Source organism: Asterias amurensis, chromosome 19 (genome assembly GCF_032118995.1).
Source record: "Asterias amurensis chromosome 19, ASM3211899v1".
Taxonomy (NCBI): Eukaryota; Metazoa; Echinodermata; class Asteroidea; order Forcipulatida; family Asteriidae; genus Asterias; species Asterias amurensis.
In genome coordinates this window covers 11,669,548-11,686,936 of record NC_092666.1, presented here as the reverse complement: position 1 = coordinate 11,686,936, position 17,389 = coordinate 11,669,548, and the positions used below count along the sequence as shown (strand labels likewise).

Genomic DNA, 17,389 nt, shown 5'->3' with positions numbered 1-17,389 from the left:
TACTATAATCACGATATTATATTTATGCTATTTATTGCTATTGTCTCTTATTGTATTGTATTGTATGCTAAGCAAATTGTTAAGCTTACCAGCTGAGTGATCCTGGTAGTTTGGCTGGTAACATTTATTGCTAACCATTATGTTCATGTGCTTACCATATTTAAAAACACTGCAACTGCTGAGTTTAGTCAGAATCCTTGACAATAGAAAAATTTAAATCTAAACTTAAAACCCATCTTTTTAATCACATAAGCGCTTAAAGACTTTAAATGTAATATGCGTCATATAAGAACTGCTTATTAGGTGTTCGGGCCAACAGCCCGGAACACCTCTTATTTGTATTTATTATTGATAATGAACACAAACTGTTAAAACTGAGTGCCGGACCATCAGAGACCTCTATCAAAATGCCACCATCTTGGTCATGCTCCTTATATCCAAGAACAGCAATGGATGCTGATAGTCATTGTACAAAAAGGAACCAGACTAAATCTCCTTCCAGTTTGGTTTCATTGTTTTGAATGGGAAACAATCAAGATGGCCACATTATGATGAAATTATATTGGTACACTCGAAGCCTCGGTGTAATGGTTTGTGTTCGGTGAGGGAGTTTGATATACGTAGGGAAATCATATTTAAGGTGATTCTGTGATTATACACAACCATATAATAATTCTCAATGGCAAAGTAGGCAAACAGGTGGAAGCGGCAATTAACAAACCCCCTTTCCCTCTCTTCCGTGGCCACCTACACCCAAAGCCACAAGTTATGAGTGAGAAATAAAATTAAAACCATCCAGCGCCGCGGTTCATAAAAAAAAAAAAAAAAAAAAAAAGCTAGATCAGACACGCTCACTCAAGGCCGGGGCGGCAATATTTTATTAACCCGCGCACCGCGGGGATTGCAATTAAGTCACAAATACAGGCAATCAACAAAACAAAAGGAAATTCTCACCTGTCCTCTGCATCCGAGAGTTTGTATCCACGTGTGTGCTGACTGGGTAAGGAAATGCAGTTCCACTCCCTGGGAAAATAGTGAATAATTATAGCTCCATTGGTTAGAAAATACTGTGTAAAAATACTAGCGAATATTCTTAGCCAAAATCAGCTTATCACATAATACGGACATTTAAAGTGACCTAAATAAATAAATAGTTAGTAAAAAGCCAACAACACACGAGAGAAAGAGAGAACCGAACCCGAATTTGTGTGATTCTGAGGGAATTTTAGATACACCACACTACCGGGTCAACTGGCCTTGCGTTTAACCGTAAACAAAATGTTTGTCCACACCAGGATCTTATTTCATTTAAATGCTTTTAAAGAATAAAAGTTATGCTCAGGAAAAAAAAGGATGCCTATAGCAGATTGTACATGTGATACGGTATTTTAGCCGGTAAGCTTATTCTAGTAAGCAACATTGTGTTGTGCTTAGCCACTCTCTGTGCTGAAAGACAGTGGACAACTTTGTTAATAATATTGTCAAAGACCAGTCTTCTCACTTGGTGTATCTCAACATAGGTCATGCACAAAATAACACACCTGTGAAAATTTGAACTCGATTGGTCGTCGAAGTTGCAAGATAATAATGAAAGAAAAAACACCCTTGTCACACGAAGATGTGGGCTTTCAGATGCTTGATTTCGAGACCTCAAATTCTAAACTTGAGGTCCCGAAATCGAATTCGTGGAAAATTACTTCTTTCAGAGGGAGCCGTTTCTCACAATGTCTTTTACTATCAACCTCTCCCCATTACTCGTTACCAAGTAAGGTTTTATGCTAATCATTATTTTGAGTAATTACCAATAGTGTCCACTGCTTTTAAAGAACAGCTTGAGTGAAAACGGCAACTGGTGACTTTTGCCGAAATTATTTTGAAATGCTTCTAAATCAAAAAGGAAACGTAGTTCTGGTTCTAACTCGATGCTCTCTAATTAGAGCCAAACGAGAAGAGAAGATGATAACGACATTTGAGTTTTAGATGTAGGAGGAAAACCCCAGAGAATATTTCCAGGGGAAAACCCACACAGTCAGGTGGGTCTGGAATCCCAATCCACATAGTACCCCGGTTGGATTGAAACCGGGTTCCATAGTGGAAGGGAGGCATGGCACCGCTTCACCAACCTTACCACTCAAATGAAGTTAAACAAATGCAAACACTTGGAAATACTTTAAGAACACATTGCTTTGGATCGGTCGAGTTGGTCTTAAAAAGCGTTTTCAACCGTTTGTTATAAAAATGCATATGGTCAGCAAGAAGTTTTAAAAGTAGAATACAATGATCAACACAAATTATGCCTCGAAACTGCATGGTCTTCCTTTTACTTTGCGAGTTAACACGGTCGGCCTCTTATGGGAGTCAACCATTTGACCGTGTAAGTCGACGAGGTAAAAGGAAAACCACGCAATTTCGAGTGATACTTGTGTGGATCATTATATTCTAATTGTGAAATATCTTTCTAATCAAACGCTTTGTAAAGACCAACTCGACTGATCCAAGGCAACGTGTTCCTTGAATGTTGCTTCTCATACAGATACGCGAACTTGAGCCCTATCACGTCATTACTCTTGCTACGTCATCACTGTGAGGTCCGTTTTGTAAACCCGCTTTGTCTCAGCATGTATAGGTATAACAAAGCAACATCCCACAAATGACGTCAAAGTAATGTCATTTTGAAGCCCGCGAACACCGGTAGAAGTGTTTCTAGTTTTTGTTTAAAGTGACATACCTTTCTGAACTTGTTCGGGGTAGTAATTTGATGCATTGCACGTGACGTATTTCTTCTCGGTGATTGGCTGGGCTGATCCAATATTTGTAGCTGTGTGGAAGAGTAGGTGACAGATATGAAAATACACGATGACGAATTCCGAATAAGTGAATAGCCACAATCATGGTCACACATCTGTTGGTGTCCATTTTACGAGCAACAGTTTTAAAGACACTGGATGGACACTATTGGTAGTTGTCAAAGACCAGTCTTCTCACTTGGTGTATCTCAATAATTATGTGCATGATATAACAAACCTATGAAAATTTCAGCTCAATTGGTGGTCGAAGTTGTGAGGTATTACTGAAAGAAAAAAATAACACTCCTGTCGCACCATGGTCACACGTAGTTGTGTGCTTTCAGATGCTTGATTTCGAGACTTCAAATTCTAAACCTGAGGTCTAGAAATCAAATTCGTGGAAAATTAGTTCTTTCTCGAAAACTACGCCACTTCATCAGAGAGAGCTGCTTCTCACAATGTTTTATACTGCCAACCTCCATTACTCGTTATCAAGAAAGGTTTTATGATAATAATTATTTTGAGTAATTACAAATAGTGTTCAATGCCTTTAAAAACCACTGATATGTAGCAGTTTTCTAAATGTTGCATGTGTCAATAATGAATACACAATACTTGAGATTGTCAACAAACAATACAAAAGATAGTGCTTAAAGTTACTTCTTTATTTTGTACATGTTCATTTGGTGTCTTTGTAACAAACCGTGTACACATTATTGTGGCTGTGCACTATGCACTGTTCAAGTGTGGTATGAATCCCTGGTTTTATTACCAGAAATGTATAACAATTAATGTTTTGTTTTGTCTTGTTTGGAATATAACAATAAAAAATAAGGTAAAGAAATGATTCATCTAATATGTGAAACTGTCCCATTAGCTTCAACAGGACAGAAAAGTGACGCCAAAGATGGTCAATTTGCTGTACTGATTAAAATGATCAAGATGATTTTGATTAAGGTGATGATGATCATACGACGAGTTTCAATATCATGTTGATGAAGTCACCGCGATAGGTTTGTCACCTCGTACGCAGTAAAGGCCAATTACCGCCTGGTTTTACCTGCTATCGATCAGAGATTATATCAACTCCAGTCAACCTCTATGCCATAGAGAAAAGAGAAAAGAAGAAAGGAATTCCCCCTGGCAAGAGGGGCCGAATGCAAATAGATTTCTCCCTTTTCATCAAGTGAATTTCGCCTTTATTATTGAACAACTCAGCCGAAAAGAACACAAACATTTACACGTCGGTGGAAATACGAAGAAGACAGAAAGAAAAAAAAAACTCATGAAGTGGGGACTACAGAAGTCAAGGGAATTAAGAAAAAACTCCGTGGCAAACGGGACTTTTCGGAAGATTGCTCGCGGGATACACGGGTCCATTTTCCCCCCTCCATCCTCTTCCGACTCAGAACCAAAATAAGATCCGTGTTTTCCTTGTCAACACGCCATCTCTAGCGTCGTGTTGTGACGTGTTGTGACTTTAACCATCGTGACTTTGTGTGTATATTTGAAGGTAGAGAGGAGAGGAGAAGGAGAAGAGGGGGGCCGGGAAGATAGAGCAAATCGTGGCGGTAGTGGGGGTCGCGTTTCCTCCGGAACCACGTCTCAGTCGCTTCGCTGCGAGTGATTGTTTGTACGCGGTGCGCGTTTTTTTTTTATATGAACCTACAACCATGGAGAAGCAGATATTAAAAAACGCAGTTTTCAACCCCCCTCTGACTCAACTGTATACCACACGTCCATACACAAGATAGACTTAATTGCTAACTCACTGTGGACTAGAGTAGGGATGGCGTTTAATGAATTATTTGAGAAGGAGGTACCATTTTTTTTTTTTTTTTTTTTTTTTTTTCATAATAGGAATAGCTTCTTGAGTTTTGGTGACTTTTTTATATCAGCATCCTGGACTGTTTATTGATGACTTGACAAGTCATTTATCAGCGATCAATCATCTAGTCAGGGGAAATAATTGCAATTGTGCCTTAAGTGCAGAGAGTGTAAACCCCTTCAGCGTCTAAGACCCCCTTGGCCCTCTCTCGTCTGCGTGCGGAAAGGGGAACAAAGGTATCTTTTTGTTGCGCGATTTTCCACGACAGTAACCCCTCACATTGAAAACTCACTCTTTCTTATTGTGGAGTTGTCGCCACGTCATGTGGAATAACTGTTCGTGATATATCTTTACAAGTGAAGATGCCCCTCAAATTCACTTCGACCAAGGGTAAATACGTGTATCGATGAATTTTATTTGGTGGACGCGTTTTACCCTTGTGTGAGAACACATCGAAATGCCGATTCCAGACGAAACAGCTTATAGTGATGTTCAATGCCATAATACTGGACCACCCCTACACAAACACGTCCACACACACAACCTTACGAATCCTGTTGGTGGGGTCCTGTTTTTTTTTTTTTTTTTTCTATTATTCCCCATTTTTCTATTATTCCCCATGCTAAGGAATTCCCTCGTGGTGTCCAGGTTGAACAAAATAATACCCTTGTGGGGTCCAGGGTCGAACAAAAGACTCCCATGTAGGGCTCATTGTTCAATTGAGTAAAGGAACCCCCAAAGGGTAACCAGTAAGCTCACAACTCTGCGTTGCAGTCAGTCTGTGAACTTTCATGAGTGTGTACACTTAGGGAAAATCCTACAATTCAACACTTTATAAACAAAAAAAAATAAAAATGTGTGGACGTGTGTAAGTCCACATAGTGCTTCAAGTCCTAGCATTGTCTGGACCTCTTTTGTTCCCAGGTACACACTTTGTGCAATATTATTAAAACACCCTACGCACATGTTTCGAATTTACCGGTGTGAACCAGCCGTCGATTTCACAAAACTCTTCCTAACTTAAGATTAATCTTAGGACCTAGGACGAGTCCCAACCCTGCACTGTAGCATGCAGACCTTAAGATTAATCCTAAGTTAGGACGAGTTACTCGTCCTAACTCGAGATAAGACGAGTCCTAACTCTTTGTGAAATCGACGGCAGGCTTAAGACCAAATCCCCGGGTTACAACCCCATTAGACCCTCCAAGTAACCAGGAAGGACAATACATTATTTTGCTATTACCTTGTGAGCTCGGAGGTGCACGAGGGGATGGCTGCAGGGCTTTGTCCACGTCATCTGACGTAAGGTTGGGCAGTGGAGCTGTCAGACAAACAAACAAACAAACAAACTTGTTTACAAACTTGGCGAGAGCTCTTAATACAGTCTAAATTATCAGTGAAGAGAACGGTACATCTCACTACTCATTCGTCCAAAACCTTAAAGATTAGTTTTATGATGTTATATTGTGAAGATTGCGTGTTTCTTCGGAGGTAGAGGGAATGAGAAGAAATCCCTGCAGCCAGCAGCCCCCCCCCCCCCCCACCACCCTTGTCCAGACCTCTTCCACGTGAACTCATAACTATTGTTCGTGTCAATCAATGGCACTCTATTGTTCTCTAATAGAAGGTAGGCAAGCAATAATGTATTGTTCTTCATTGTTGTGCTCGACCGAGCAAAAAGGCCGCCGGTGCACAAGCAACCGTAATAAAGACGGTCCTTGTTTTTACGGTGTACTAATTTTCACAGTGGGCTTCAACAAAGACGCCCTCTGTTGCCGGTGTAGGTACAGGGATCTGTATTCGCCGAGTCCTCCAAGCCATTGAGGTTGGAACATTATTCAAGACATAGTGTGGTGCCGAGGGACTTATAAACTTACCATACCCTGTGTCAAACGATTACCAAACACACCCATTTCTTACATAAATAACGTTTAGTGTCTGCAAAAAAAAAATGTGCCCGTCTTTTTGTTTTGCTCACATAACCTTGGATTTTGTTCGTTTGTTCGTTTGTTTGTTTGTTTGTTTGTCGACGTAATGTTCGGATTTTTATTGTCATCCTCCCCATCGCTTCAGATTATAGTTTCAAACTTTAAGTAAACAGTTTCTGAGAACGATCAATAAATACTAATCAATAATCTAAAATATTATCGAAAGGTGGCGCTATCGAGTTTGGTCCTTCACTTCTACATCTGATGACAAATCTGAATTGAAGTGAAACAGATCATCTCATTTTTTTTCCTTTTTCGTCCTAATAAAAAACTGTTAATTAAGAACGATACCAAGGCATAGTGACCGAATTAACCAGTTCGCAATTATCTCAGAGGAAACATAAAAACATACACGGCCCATTAAAAGGAACAGAAAGGAAACAACTCTGCCAAAAGGGAAAACTGGAGAACAAAATGGCACTTTTTATTTTGTATTTTGAAAATCCTCGGACTTTGATCATAGCGCGGGTAGGCCCTTCAGGTCGGCCGCGTTTCGTACCGACCAGCCCGCCGTAAAATGCTCCTCGTGTGAGGGGTAGAGTCGTCGTCTTTAGGTCCCGCGCCGCCTAATTGACAATGTACACACGCAATAATCACATATTAGAAGATCTAAAAGCCTTTTAAAATCACTTCCAACACTGTGAGTAGCTGAGTATAATTGGAATTGTCGTACTGTGATATCATCTCGATGTATGATATTATTAGGTGCCCCTGCCGGAAGCTTGAACGAAATGCTAAAGTGAAAGGGTCTCGCAGTTCACCAGTTGAAATATTTTGCCAATATATTTTTTTTTCGGGGGACACCGAATTAACAACTAAAAGCTTTTCTTTAATCTGTTTTATTTGTTGATTGACGAAATACAAAATGGTTTCAAACACAGTTGATGATTGTTTAGCCCTAGGTGTCTGTGATTTTCCTAAAGCGTGCAATTTAACAATCACGCTCAGTTACTCTGTGTGTTTTGTCTGTGTGACTTTCATTTGTGAGCGGGTTCTGTTGTTTTTTGGAAATCGAGTTAATTGTTACAGCGTGGCCTATAATGTTGTTTTGTTTTTGTTGTTGTGTTTGCTGTCGTCGTCATTCACTCATCCATTCATTCATTTCTTTTATTTTTTTCCACACACAAGGAAAAGTATAATTTACATTACAATATATTGTAATGATTTAGGAATACATAAGTACATTATGATTCTGTGTGAGGATGGAGGTCTCAAAGAAGCATCATCTTGTCGAGTCGAGACCCCACTCATACAATAACAAAATAAAGAACAATACAACAATATGAAAACAAAATTAGTAAATACATAAATAAATAAATAAATTAGTTCGTCGCCTTCAGTGCAATCTGCATCCCCCAATCAAAAATGTGTTTTTATTACTGTAGTTGCTATTTGCTGTTGTCAATACTGCTCATGTCACCTGATATTGTCATTGTCATCTCTCTTAATGTAAAATAGTGAACAAGCACTCTTTCAAGAGCCATATGAAGAACAACTCTTTTTGGAGTAGTCTTCCTCTCTTTTAGATTGAAGTTTGCAACTTTTTGAGTGATTGTTCACTCTGTCCTGGAGTGAAACCCCTCTATAAGAGTGAAATAACCACCACTCTTTTTAAAGAGCCATATGAGGGACAGCTCGAAATGTAAAGAGTGGTGTTTTTCACTCTTTTACACTTTGAGAGCCATTGCTGTCATCGTCGTTGTCGCCGTAAAACGTCATCTTCAAGTTGTTCCTTCTAATGCTGTCGGAACTATTTATAAGTATTGTTTGAATCTTTGCATGGTGTAAATACATAGGAAGCAACCATACAAAAGTAAACTTGCGGGTACAACCATGTAAATAATGTGTTCTGTTTTTTTTTGTGCGAGTGTTGGGACTATTTCCGTTCTCATATTCGTGCATTCATAAATTCACAATAATACTTTGTGGGCATTGCCTTTAAAATTGCTTTCACCGACCTATACAGCGCGGTGCATGAACCGAGGTTTCCATTGTACATGTACTTTGCTCTGTTTACCCATAACTTAATTACGTAAAAAACACATGCTGTATGGTTAATGTATACATGATGCAATTTGTTTCCGATAAACGGTTAATTGCTAGACGTTATTGTGATTTATTGCTTTTTGAATTACATGTTATGGAGTGTGTTTTTTCTCAGACATCAAACAATGGATTTTTGCATCTCCTGGGCAATTAAGTGTTATGGTCAAATTGCCTTTCTTTGGTAGAGAGAGTATGTATTTAATAATATCATTATATAAGTCTTATATAGCGCACGTATCTACCAAATAAGGTACTCAATGCGCTGAGTATACACAAACTTTCAGAAAGATAGGTTATTGCAGTGATGAATTATTAGACCCAATTATTTAGCACCTTATAAGTGCTACGGTGCATTCAGCAGCCACAGCCAGGAACACCGGGGCGAACCCCTTCTCTTTTCGATAAGTGCACTGGGTTCTTTTACATGCGGTTATACACAACACATGGGACCAATGGCTTTACATCCCACCCAAATGACGAAGCAATGGTTAAGTGTCTTGGTTAAGTATCACGGCTGGAGATTCAAACCAACACTCTGTTGATCAGAAACACCAGAGTTTGAATTCGGTGCTCTTAACCGCTCGGCCACGACACTTCCGCACACCGTAAAAAAAACTTTACTATTTCAAATTGTTCAAAAAACAGAAGTGTGTATTAGGACAGTTATGGATGAACCATGAATGAACCATATGGAGGCGCCAGTTGTTCTCCGGTCACGTGGTTTCTGACGCCATTTTGGGGGTCTAAATGCACTTTGTCAGCAGCCTCGCTTCCAAATGGAGCAATGGCCATATCAGCACCTGGAAATAGGGTTGCGAGATCGACCACCACTGGGAACGAGGTTTGGTAATCAGGCATAAACATTTTTTTTCTGGTACTTGTAATCAAGTTTAGAAAAATAAAGACTCCCAAAACCTCGCCCATAGTTTAAAACTCGTCAATCATTCATTGTTTTGTATTTGTTTTGTATTGTGTTTATTTAATTATTGTTATTAATTTGTCATTATTAGTATCAATTTAGTAGGTGTTGGTTTGGTGTAGCTTTGTTTTTTCGCTTTTGTTTTGTCTGTGTTATACCTTTCTTGTCTAAAGACAAGCAGGTCGGCCATTTCGAGGTCAACTTGACAGTAAGTTCACTTCCTACTAAGAGGAAATCAATCCAATATTTTGATTTGTACCAATAACTGGATGGTTACACTAATATTTCGCACCAACTCTGCCCCCAGGTGATGGCCTTTTAAAAGCCCTAGCAAACTGGGAAGTATAGAGAGAAGGAAGATTGTTCTAAAGTAACTACTCCGCCTTTCGCATTAGGAATCTCATGTTCCTAACCCTAAACTGACGTATGCAAAAAGACAGCTCCACGGCAAAAAAAATATAGACAGAAACATAAATTCTCAATCATCTGAGAATCAATTTAAAGATGAGTCATGTCTTTTTCTAGCAACAACAATTTTGCTTCAAAAGGAAATCAAATTTATTTATTTTTTCTTTCTGCTGTCCCGTTTAAACTAAACACACTTAGGGAATATTTGGGTCAAGCCAAATATTAAATCAAGGATAATTGACAGTGCTTTTTGGTTTAGTCGGTTTATGTTGGCTTGCATCGCGGGTCGGCCATTAGGAGTTGATTTGTCATAGATATGGGTTGAATTAGGCTAAATTTGACATGAATTCAAATGAATGTATGTTGTTTCGCCTGATAGAAAACGACAGGGGCAGGCTGGTTCAGTTCTGGACAAGTCGGTGACAACTTGAGACATGCCATCATTTTTGTCTATTAATAACCACTAGAAATACGTGCTTGGAAGGTAGCTGTGAACAGAAAACGGACATGTTCTCACTGTGTCTATGACATAACGATAATAATATCGAAGTCTTATATAGCACACGTATCTACAAAACAAGGTACCAAAAGGCGCTGAGTTTATACAAACTTTCAGAAAGATAGGTTATTGCAGTGATGAATTATAAGACCCAGACGACATGTGCACCTTTGGGTTTACAAGGTGCTACGGCGCATTCAGCAGCCACAGCCAGGAACACCGGGCGAACCCATTATGTTTTCGATAAGTGCACAGGGTTATTTTACATGCGTTACACAACACACGGAACCAACGGGTTTACGTCCCATCCGAAGGACGAACAACCATTAGAGATACGTGATGTGCAAAGGAGTGAGAATCCATGTTTGGTTTTGTGGTTGTACAGAAAAAAACACCAGTCATTTATAGTTGTTGGACGCCAAATTCAGTCGAAATGTAGCACAACCCATCCAATGGGCAGGACTAGTCTGAAACCCTATTTTCGCATATGCATTTTATGGGAATCGACTAAGGCTCTTACCATAGGCGTGTATTAAAGAGGGACCAGTTTTCTACGGTCACGTGGTTGTTGAAGCAGACTTGTCTGGTACCTTGTGTTTGTCAATGTGTAATTGTTTAGACAAGTTTTCACAATTCACCCAATATACACAGCTCTGACCGTAAGCCCTCAAATACTCCACCAACGTTCTGAATCGGCCATGCAGTCATCCACCATCCCAGTGACCTTGCTCCCAATACAAGAAGATCCGCAATTTCGACACAACCGACCGGCAGTTTTACACGTGGAGGAAGGGGCTTGTTAGCTGAGGAAACCACACGACATGCGAGTTGAGGTTTGTCTGAAATCCAGACAGCCAACAAGAGGCTCATTGGAGAGCCAACATCGCTAAGTCTCGAAAGGTTAAAAGCCAAGCATTATTATAAGTAAGATTTGCGGTAAGACCATGTAAATAATCACTTTGTTTTAGTTAGTAGTGGTGGATCTGAGAAGCACCGGTTTGTACTGCTCGACGTTTCGATCAGTGTGCTCTGACCGTCCTCTGCAGAAGACAAGCATTAGGAGACTCTACCACTATACCAATTCCTGTCGTGTACCCTGTCTGCATGCAACAGCAACGACTACTACTTGTCATTATACTAAGAAACACCCTTTTCGAAACAAGGGTTCGGCTATGGCTCAGGCTCAGGCTCTATCAGTTATTTTGGAAAGGCACGCTTTCGGTTCTGAGCTTCAAAGAGGCGAACGGTGCAATAGCCGAAGCCTGCAAGCAAAATCAACGATTTCGAAAAGACCGTTCGACCTCGTCCCCAGCAGACCCGGAAGTTGTCGTTCATTTTGGAAACGAACTTGATTTTCACTTCTCTTCCATTTTAATCAGTTAGGTAATGGATTAAAAGGGACGGTAGTTAAAAACGGCGCTATCTCGGTATATCCAACTGTTATATTAAAGGCAGTTTTTCCTAACCCCATAAACGGGTTCAAGTTTCTGTCATTTTCAGTTACGTAGGCTATCCAATGTTTTCGCGCAAGCAGCACGCTTTGTTTTTAACACACAACCGCTCAATCAAGTATCGGCTATAGCAATCAATCAAAAAACCAAGACCTGTTTTCGCGACCCGTCACTTTCACCACCCCCCCCCCCCCTCTCCCCACACCACCACTCAACATCACTGCACAATATCTACTCGCTAGACGCACCGAATTGCCCTCAAAACCATCCACTGTTTTGTGGAATATTGAGGGGGGAACTGTCGTGCTTATCAGATGCACAAGGTAGCGCAGCACATTTTCCGTTTCAGGCTAATTGACAAACTGCGCGATTTCCTTTGGGCCAATCAAAGTTGTAGCGCAACCCGAGAGCGAACGTGGAAGGGTGGGGGGGGGGGGGGGGGCTATATCCCCTTCTATAACCCCCCCCCCCCCCAAAAAAAAAAAACAAAAAAACAAACAAACAAACAAACAAACAAACAAACAAACAAACAAACAAAAACTACACCGTACACCGGCTGCACGTGAGGTGATGCTATATTTTGTGGTTGGTTTTTGAATCCTGTTCGCATCCTTTCTGCATCTGGACCCAACAAAAAATACTGCTTGACAAACTTCTTTTCTTAACAACAAAAAAATAAGTAGGGCACCAGTCACGGAAATATTAACTTCATGTAATTTTGACTGGTAACCTGTTTCTGCTAAGCAATACTATTCTGTGTTTAGCAAGTTTCCGTGCTTATATAGGGCTTTATGAAATAGGGCCCTGCCCACGTATCCTTTCAACATATGGAAATGACTTCGCTCAGAAAAAAAAAGTTACATTTTCGAATCCTCATGTGCTTTAATTTAACTTAATAGGCATTGTGTGGGTGGGTGAAAACTCGGCCATTATGAACTAAAGGTTGACCCTTTAAAATAAAGTGATGGTGCTTTTTTAAGAGCGTTCGATTAAACCACGCAAAAGAAAATTCAACTTCGAATCCTCTGTGCTTATTAACATTTCATTAAATGGGCGTCGTGTGGATTGGTGAAAACTCGGCCATTAGCTATATAGGCCTACATCCCCGGTGCTGGACTAAAAATGACACCCTTTAAAATAAGCTGGGCTTTTCCACTCACTTCTCCTTTCTTGAAGACATGTTTGACTAAACCAAGCAGACTCACAGGTAACTCTACTTGGTGTGTATGGATGGAGAAACGAATGAAAGGTGACAGAGAGTTAGATTGAGATAGATTTGATCGTCTTGAGAACATGTCGAAGTGGATGCCACGGCATTCCGGTGAATTCCTACGCAGTCATGGTCAAAGTTGGAAAGAGAGAGTGAGAGAGGGAGAAAGTTGGCCGTCTACGTATTGGAAAAAGAGGTGGCTGTTGCGAGCTTCTTTTCAGCCAAAGTAATCTTTAGGCCTATGTTGTATTATTGCAAAAAAAAAAAAAAAAAAAAAAAAAAAAGGTTAATGGCCTGACGTTTCGACCTCGGTATAGTCTTTCTCAGAGGCTTTTGGAGCCTGGGTTAAAGGCACTGGACACTATTGATAATTGTCAAAGACCAGTCTTCTCTCTTGGTGTTTCTCAACATAATGCATACAATAACAAACCTGTGAAAATTTGAGCTCAACTGGTCGTCGAAGTTGCGAGATATGAATGAAATAAAAAAAACACCCTTGTCACACAAAGTTGTGTGCTTTCAGATGCTTGATTTCGAGACCTCTCAAATTCTAAACTTGAGGTCTCGAAATCAAATTCGTGGAAAATTACTTCTTTCTCCAAAACTACGTCACTTCAGAGGGAGCCGTTTCTCACAGTGTTGTATCCTACAACCTCTCCCCATGACTCGTAATCAAGAAAGGTTTTATGCTAATAATTATTTTGAGTAATGACCAACAGTGTCCACTGCCCTTAAAATGCAGGACATTATCTATTGTTTGGGTATATTAATTTAGACCTTTTTTAAAGAAGAAAAAACACGTTACGAGGTACAAAATAAAGTAATACAATTATTGATTGATTGTTTCATTGTTGGTTGTGTAATCTTGTTTCGTAATGATATGAACAATAAGAATAGACACAATAAAGTTTATTCCATGGAAACTGTTGTTGGTCATTATGTTATTACTTAGGCCTAGTTACTATTAATTTTAATCTTTATGTTATTGTGTTATATATTCCCAACCTGTGTGTGAGCTTGTTTTATTGATTAATTTATTTATTTATCGATGTATTTATGTTGTAATTGATGTATTTGATGTTATTGTTCTTTATTTATTTATGTTATGTTGTTGATGTCCACTTGGCCAATTTGAGGCAGCATGTCAGCAAATCCAAAAGTGGTAGAGGGCGCCCTTCCCTTCTACCGTCATTGCCTATCAATAATTTCAGTTAATGCAGGAAACATGACGAATAAGGCTCTTTACGATTTGGGTTAGCTTTGCCTCTTTTCTGATCACCAGGACTAGACTCGGTCCCTGGGACTTATTCGGGCTCAGCGACACTTGACCTTGTGAATGTGTGTGGTTTAAAAAAAAACACCGCACATACAGAAAATTAAAGAATTGGTAAGAAAGAAAAAAATCGTGAAGATCACAGATTTACATAAAATGATAGTAGAAAACATCCCTTGAAATATTTCTGTCTGAAATTTCATATTTGATGAAAAATAAATAATCTAATTTCGCGTTTGGAGTTTATCGCTCAGTGAGCGTTTTATTCATTCTTGTTTTGGCGTCCTGCAATGCAAAATTTGTAATCGGTTTTTCACTATTCTCTCGTGACCCAGTTGTCTGATCGATCTAGAACTTCTACAGGTTTGTCAGTTTATGTATATGGTGGATTACATATAGTGCTAACACTGCCAGCAACTGTTGGCTAGCAAAACCAATTCTGAAATGTTCCTTTAAGCTTTAACTGTTAGAGCTCTTTTTGAATTCTTACTACCTTTGTTATTTTGCCTCATTGTGGGTCAATAGACATTGGTCCATGGGACACAGTTTGGGATCAGTGACCATTGGCGCATGCGCGCAGAGAGAGAGAGATTAAACTTAAACCTTTTAAACTCTGACCTTGTCTGAGGAAGTTGAGGTGTGAGAGCAATACGTCAGCGTTGTAGGAGCTGGTCAACCTTGTGAAGTCATCTCTGGTCATCTTACACAACTGTTTGCCGTCGATGTCGAATCTGTTCACCATGACCTCCTGGAGTGAGTATTCGCTGACCGTCCATTGTACCCACTGTTGGACATGGTCCGTGGACCATGTGTTGGGATCTGTTTGGAAGAGAAAAGATTAGATTAGATTAGATTAGATTAGATTAGATTGGATTTAATGTCCACGTTAAAAAAAAAACATAGAAACTTGACATCCACTGGCCAAATACAAGTATACACAATAAATAAAAAAAATATACAAATTACAAAATAAGTTACGTTAGAAATACAAGCAACAAAATACAGAAGACCCGCGCACTAAAACAAAAATACACCAGCCAAAACAACGCCAACCGGTCACAAATAGGACATCAAGACAACAACAGGCTAGGGGAAAAAAACAGTCTTCCTACCTCCGTGTAGCCACCCGACCAATCCATTCCAAAAATGGTAAAAGGTTCTAACAACCCTTACATGGAGAGGGAAATTAATTTGAATTTCTTCGGTTTTGGTTTCCATCCCAGTTAGTTTTCATTGGTTAAGTTCTTTATTCCAACCCAGTAAACCATGTGTTTGAATGGCAGGGAAAGATTATAACTTTAGGTGTAGTTTATTAAAACACGAGGTAGTCAGCTACAAAAGAGTAGCTAACAATACCACACTCTATAATGATTAAACATTGCAACATACCAGTTAAAGACTATGGACACTATTGGTAATTGTCAATGACCAGTCTTCTCACTTGGTGTATCTCAACATATGCATAAAGTATAAAAAAAAACTGTGAAAATTTGAGCTCAATTGGTCGTCGAAGTTGCGAGATAATAATGAAAGAAAAAACACCCTTGTCACACGAAGTCGTCTGCTTTCACAGATGCTTGATTTCGAGACCTTAAATTCTAATTATAAGGCCTCGAAATCAACTTCGGGGAAAATTACTTCTTTCTCGAAAACTACGTTACTTCAGAGGGAGCCCTGTGTGCTGCATGCGACAAAACAGTTCCCCCCGCCTCCGCCCCCGACCGACAAATATAATTGTTTTAAAAATAGAGGGCGCTGTCACGATTATCCGTGGCTGTCTCGAAGTCTCTACCCGAACCCATGTCCGTTTGTTATGAAGACTAGATCGAGTCTTTCAAAATGACTACTTTAAAAGTGAAACTAAAAAATTATGGTTTAATATTACATGATTTTGCACCGTGGAGCTAAAAAGATTCTTTTCAAAGTGTGTTACGTTTATACTCAATATCGGATTTGTTTGTATATGGTATTATTATATATTTTTTTTCAGGAAATATAACCAAATTGTTTCTCAGCGATCCCTTTCTCTATGACACAATGTTACATTTCTTCTTTCGGACAATTAATGCTAGTATGGTAAGCAAATTTCTGGTAACCTTCGGGGAAAGAAAACGGAACAAATGGATATCCAATTCATATCAATTTAATTGTGTAATAGTTAAGAAAATAATATCATTGTTTCAATGTGTCTATTGTCTTTCCATTCCACCGACCAGGAAGCTGATTGTCATATAATTTCAATTTTAGCAAACCACCTTATACATCGCACCATAGGCATGTGGTCTGACTGACCTGGCATCTCAAACCACATGATACAATACAGCACAGTGTCATATCCAGATTATACAAAAATAAAAACATTACAACAATAAACCGCTGCATGTTTGTGTTGAATAGAGATAACGGATGTACCTCCTTCCTGTTTAGGGAAGGAAAAGTACTCTTCACGGATTCACCACATAATGTTGATACCATCTGGGCTTGTGACGTCACGTAGAGGTCATGACCTATATTGTGTGGCACCCCGACGTCTAGTTATGTTTTAACTGACATTTGTATAAGTGGTGTTGCTTTGCATGGTGTGAATAATATAATATATAAATATATAGTAAACGTTCGGGTACAATATGTATTACATCTCTTTTGTGGGAGTGTAGGCTCTTAAAAAGAGCCGATGTGGTGTTGACGTCAGGAGAAACATTTTGATATTAGGGTAGGAAAAATACAATACGGATTCACCACAATTTTTCTCTTTCGAATCAACGGTTTCGGCTTTGGAGATTCGGCTTCAGGCTTCGTCCTCTCGTCTGAAGCCCTGAGCATACGCAAAGCAGGCGCAATAATACTGTCCACACCAACCACGGTACAAAGCTAGCCTGAGCCGAATCCCAAAGCCGAAGCCGTGGTTTCGGAAAGGGCTGTATATACAATCCAGGCTCCCTTGTGACGTCACGTAGAGGTCACGACCCCTGTTGAGTGTT

At 39.6% G+C, this 17,389-nt stretch overlaps 1 protein-coding gene across 6 annotated transcripts in view; it reads right to left on the bottom strand.

Annotated features, from left to right (window-relative positions):
* The window catches only part of LOC139951441 (transcriptional regulator Erg-like), a 150,529-nt gene that overhangs the window by 65,177 nt on the left and 67,963 nt on the right, over positions 1-17,389 (bottom strand). For 5 of the 6 annotated variants that reach the window (XM_071950341.1, XM_071950340.1, XM_071950343.1 and 2 more), the window contains 4 exons: positions 15,027-15,227; positions 5,858-5,935; positions 2,729-2,818; positions 955-1,023 (listed from right to left, as the gene is read on the bottom strand). In XM_071950341.1, the coding sequence (XP_071806442.1) occupies positions 955-1,023; positions 2,729-2,818; positions 5,858-5,935; positions 15,027-15,227 (438 nt within the window). The remainder of the gene's footprint in view (positions 1-954; positions 1,024-2,728; positions 2,819-5,857; positions 5,936-15,026; positions 15,228-17,389) is intronic. The other variant, XM_071950345.1, reaches the window with a different exon arrangement.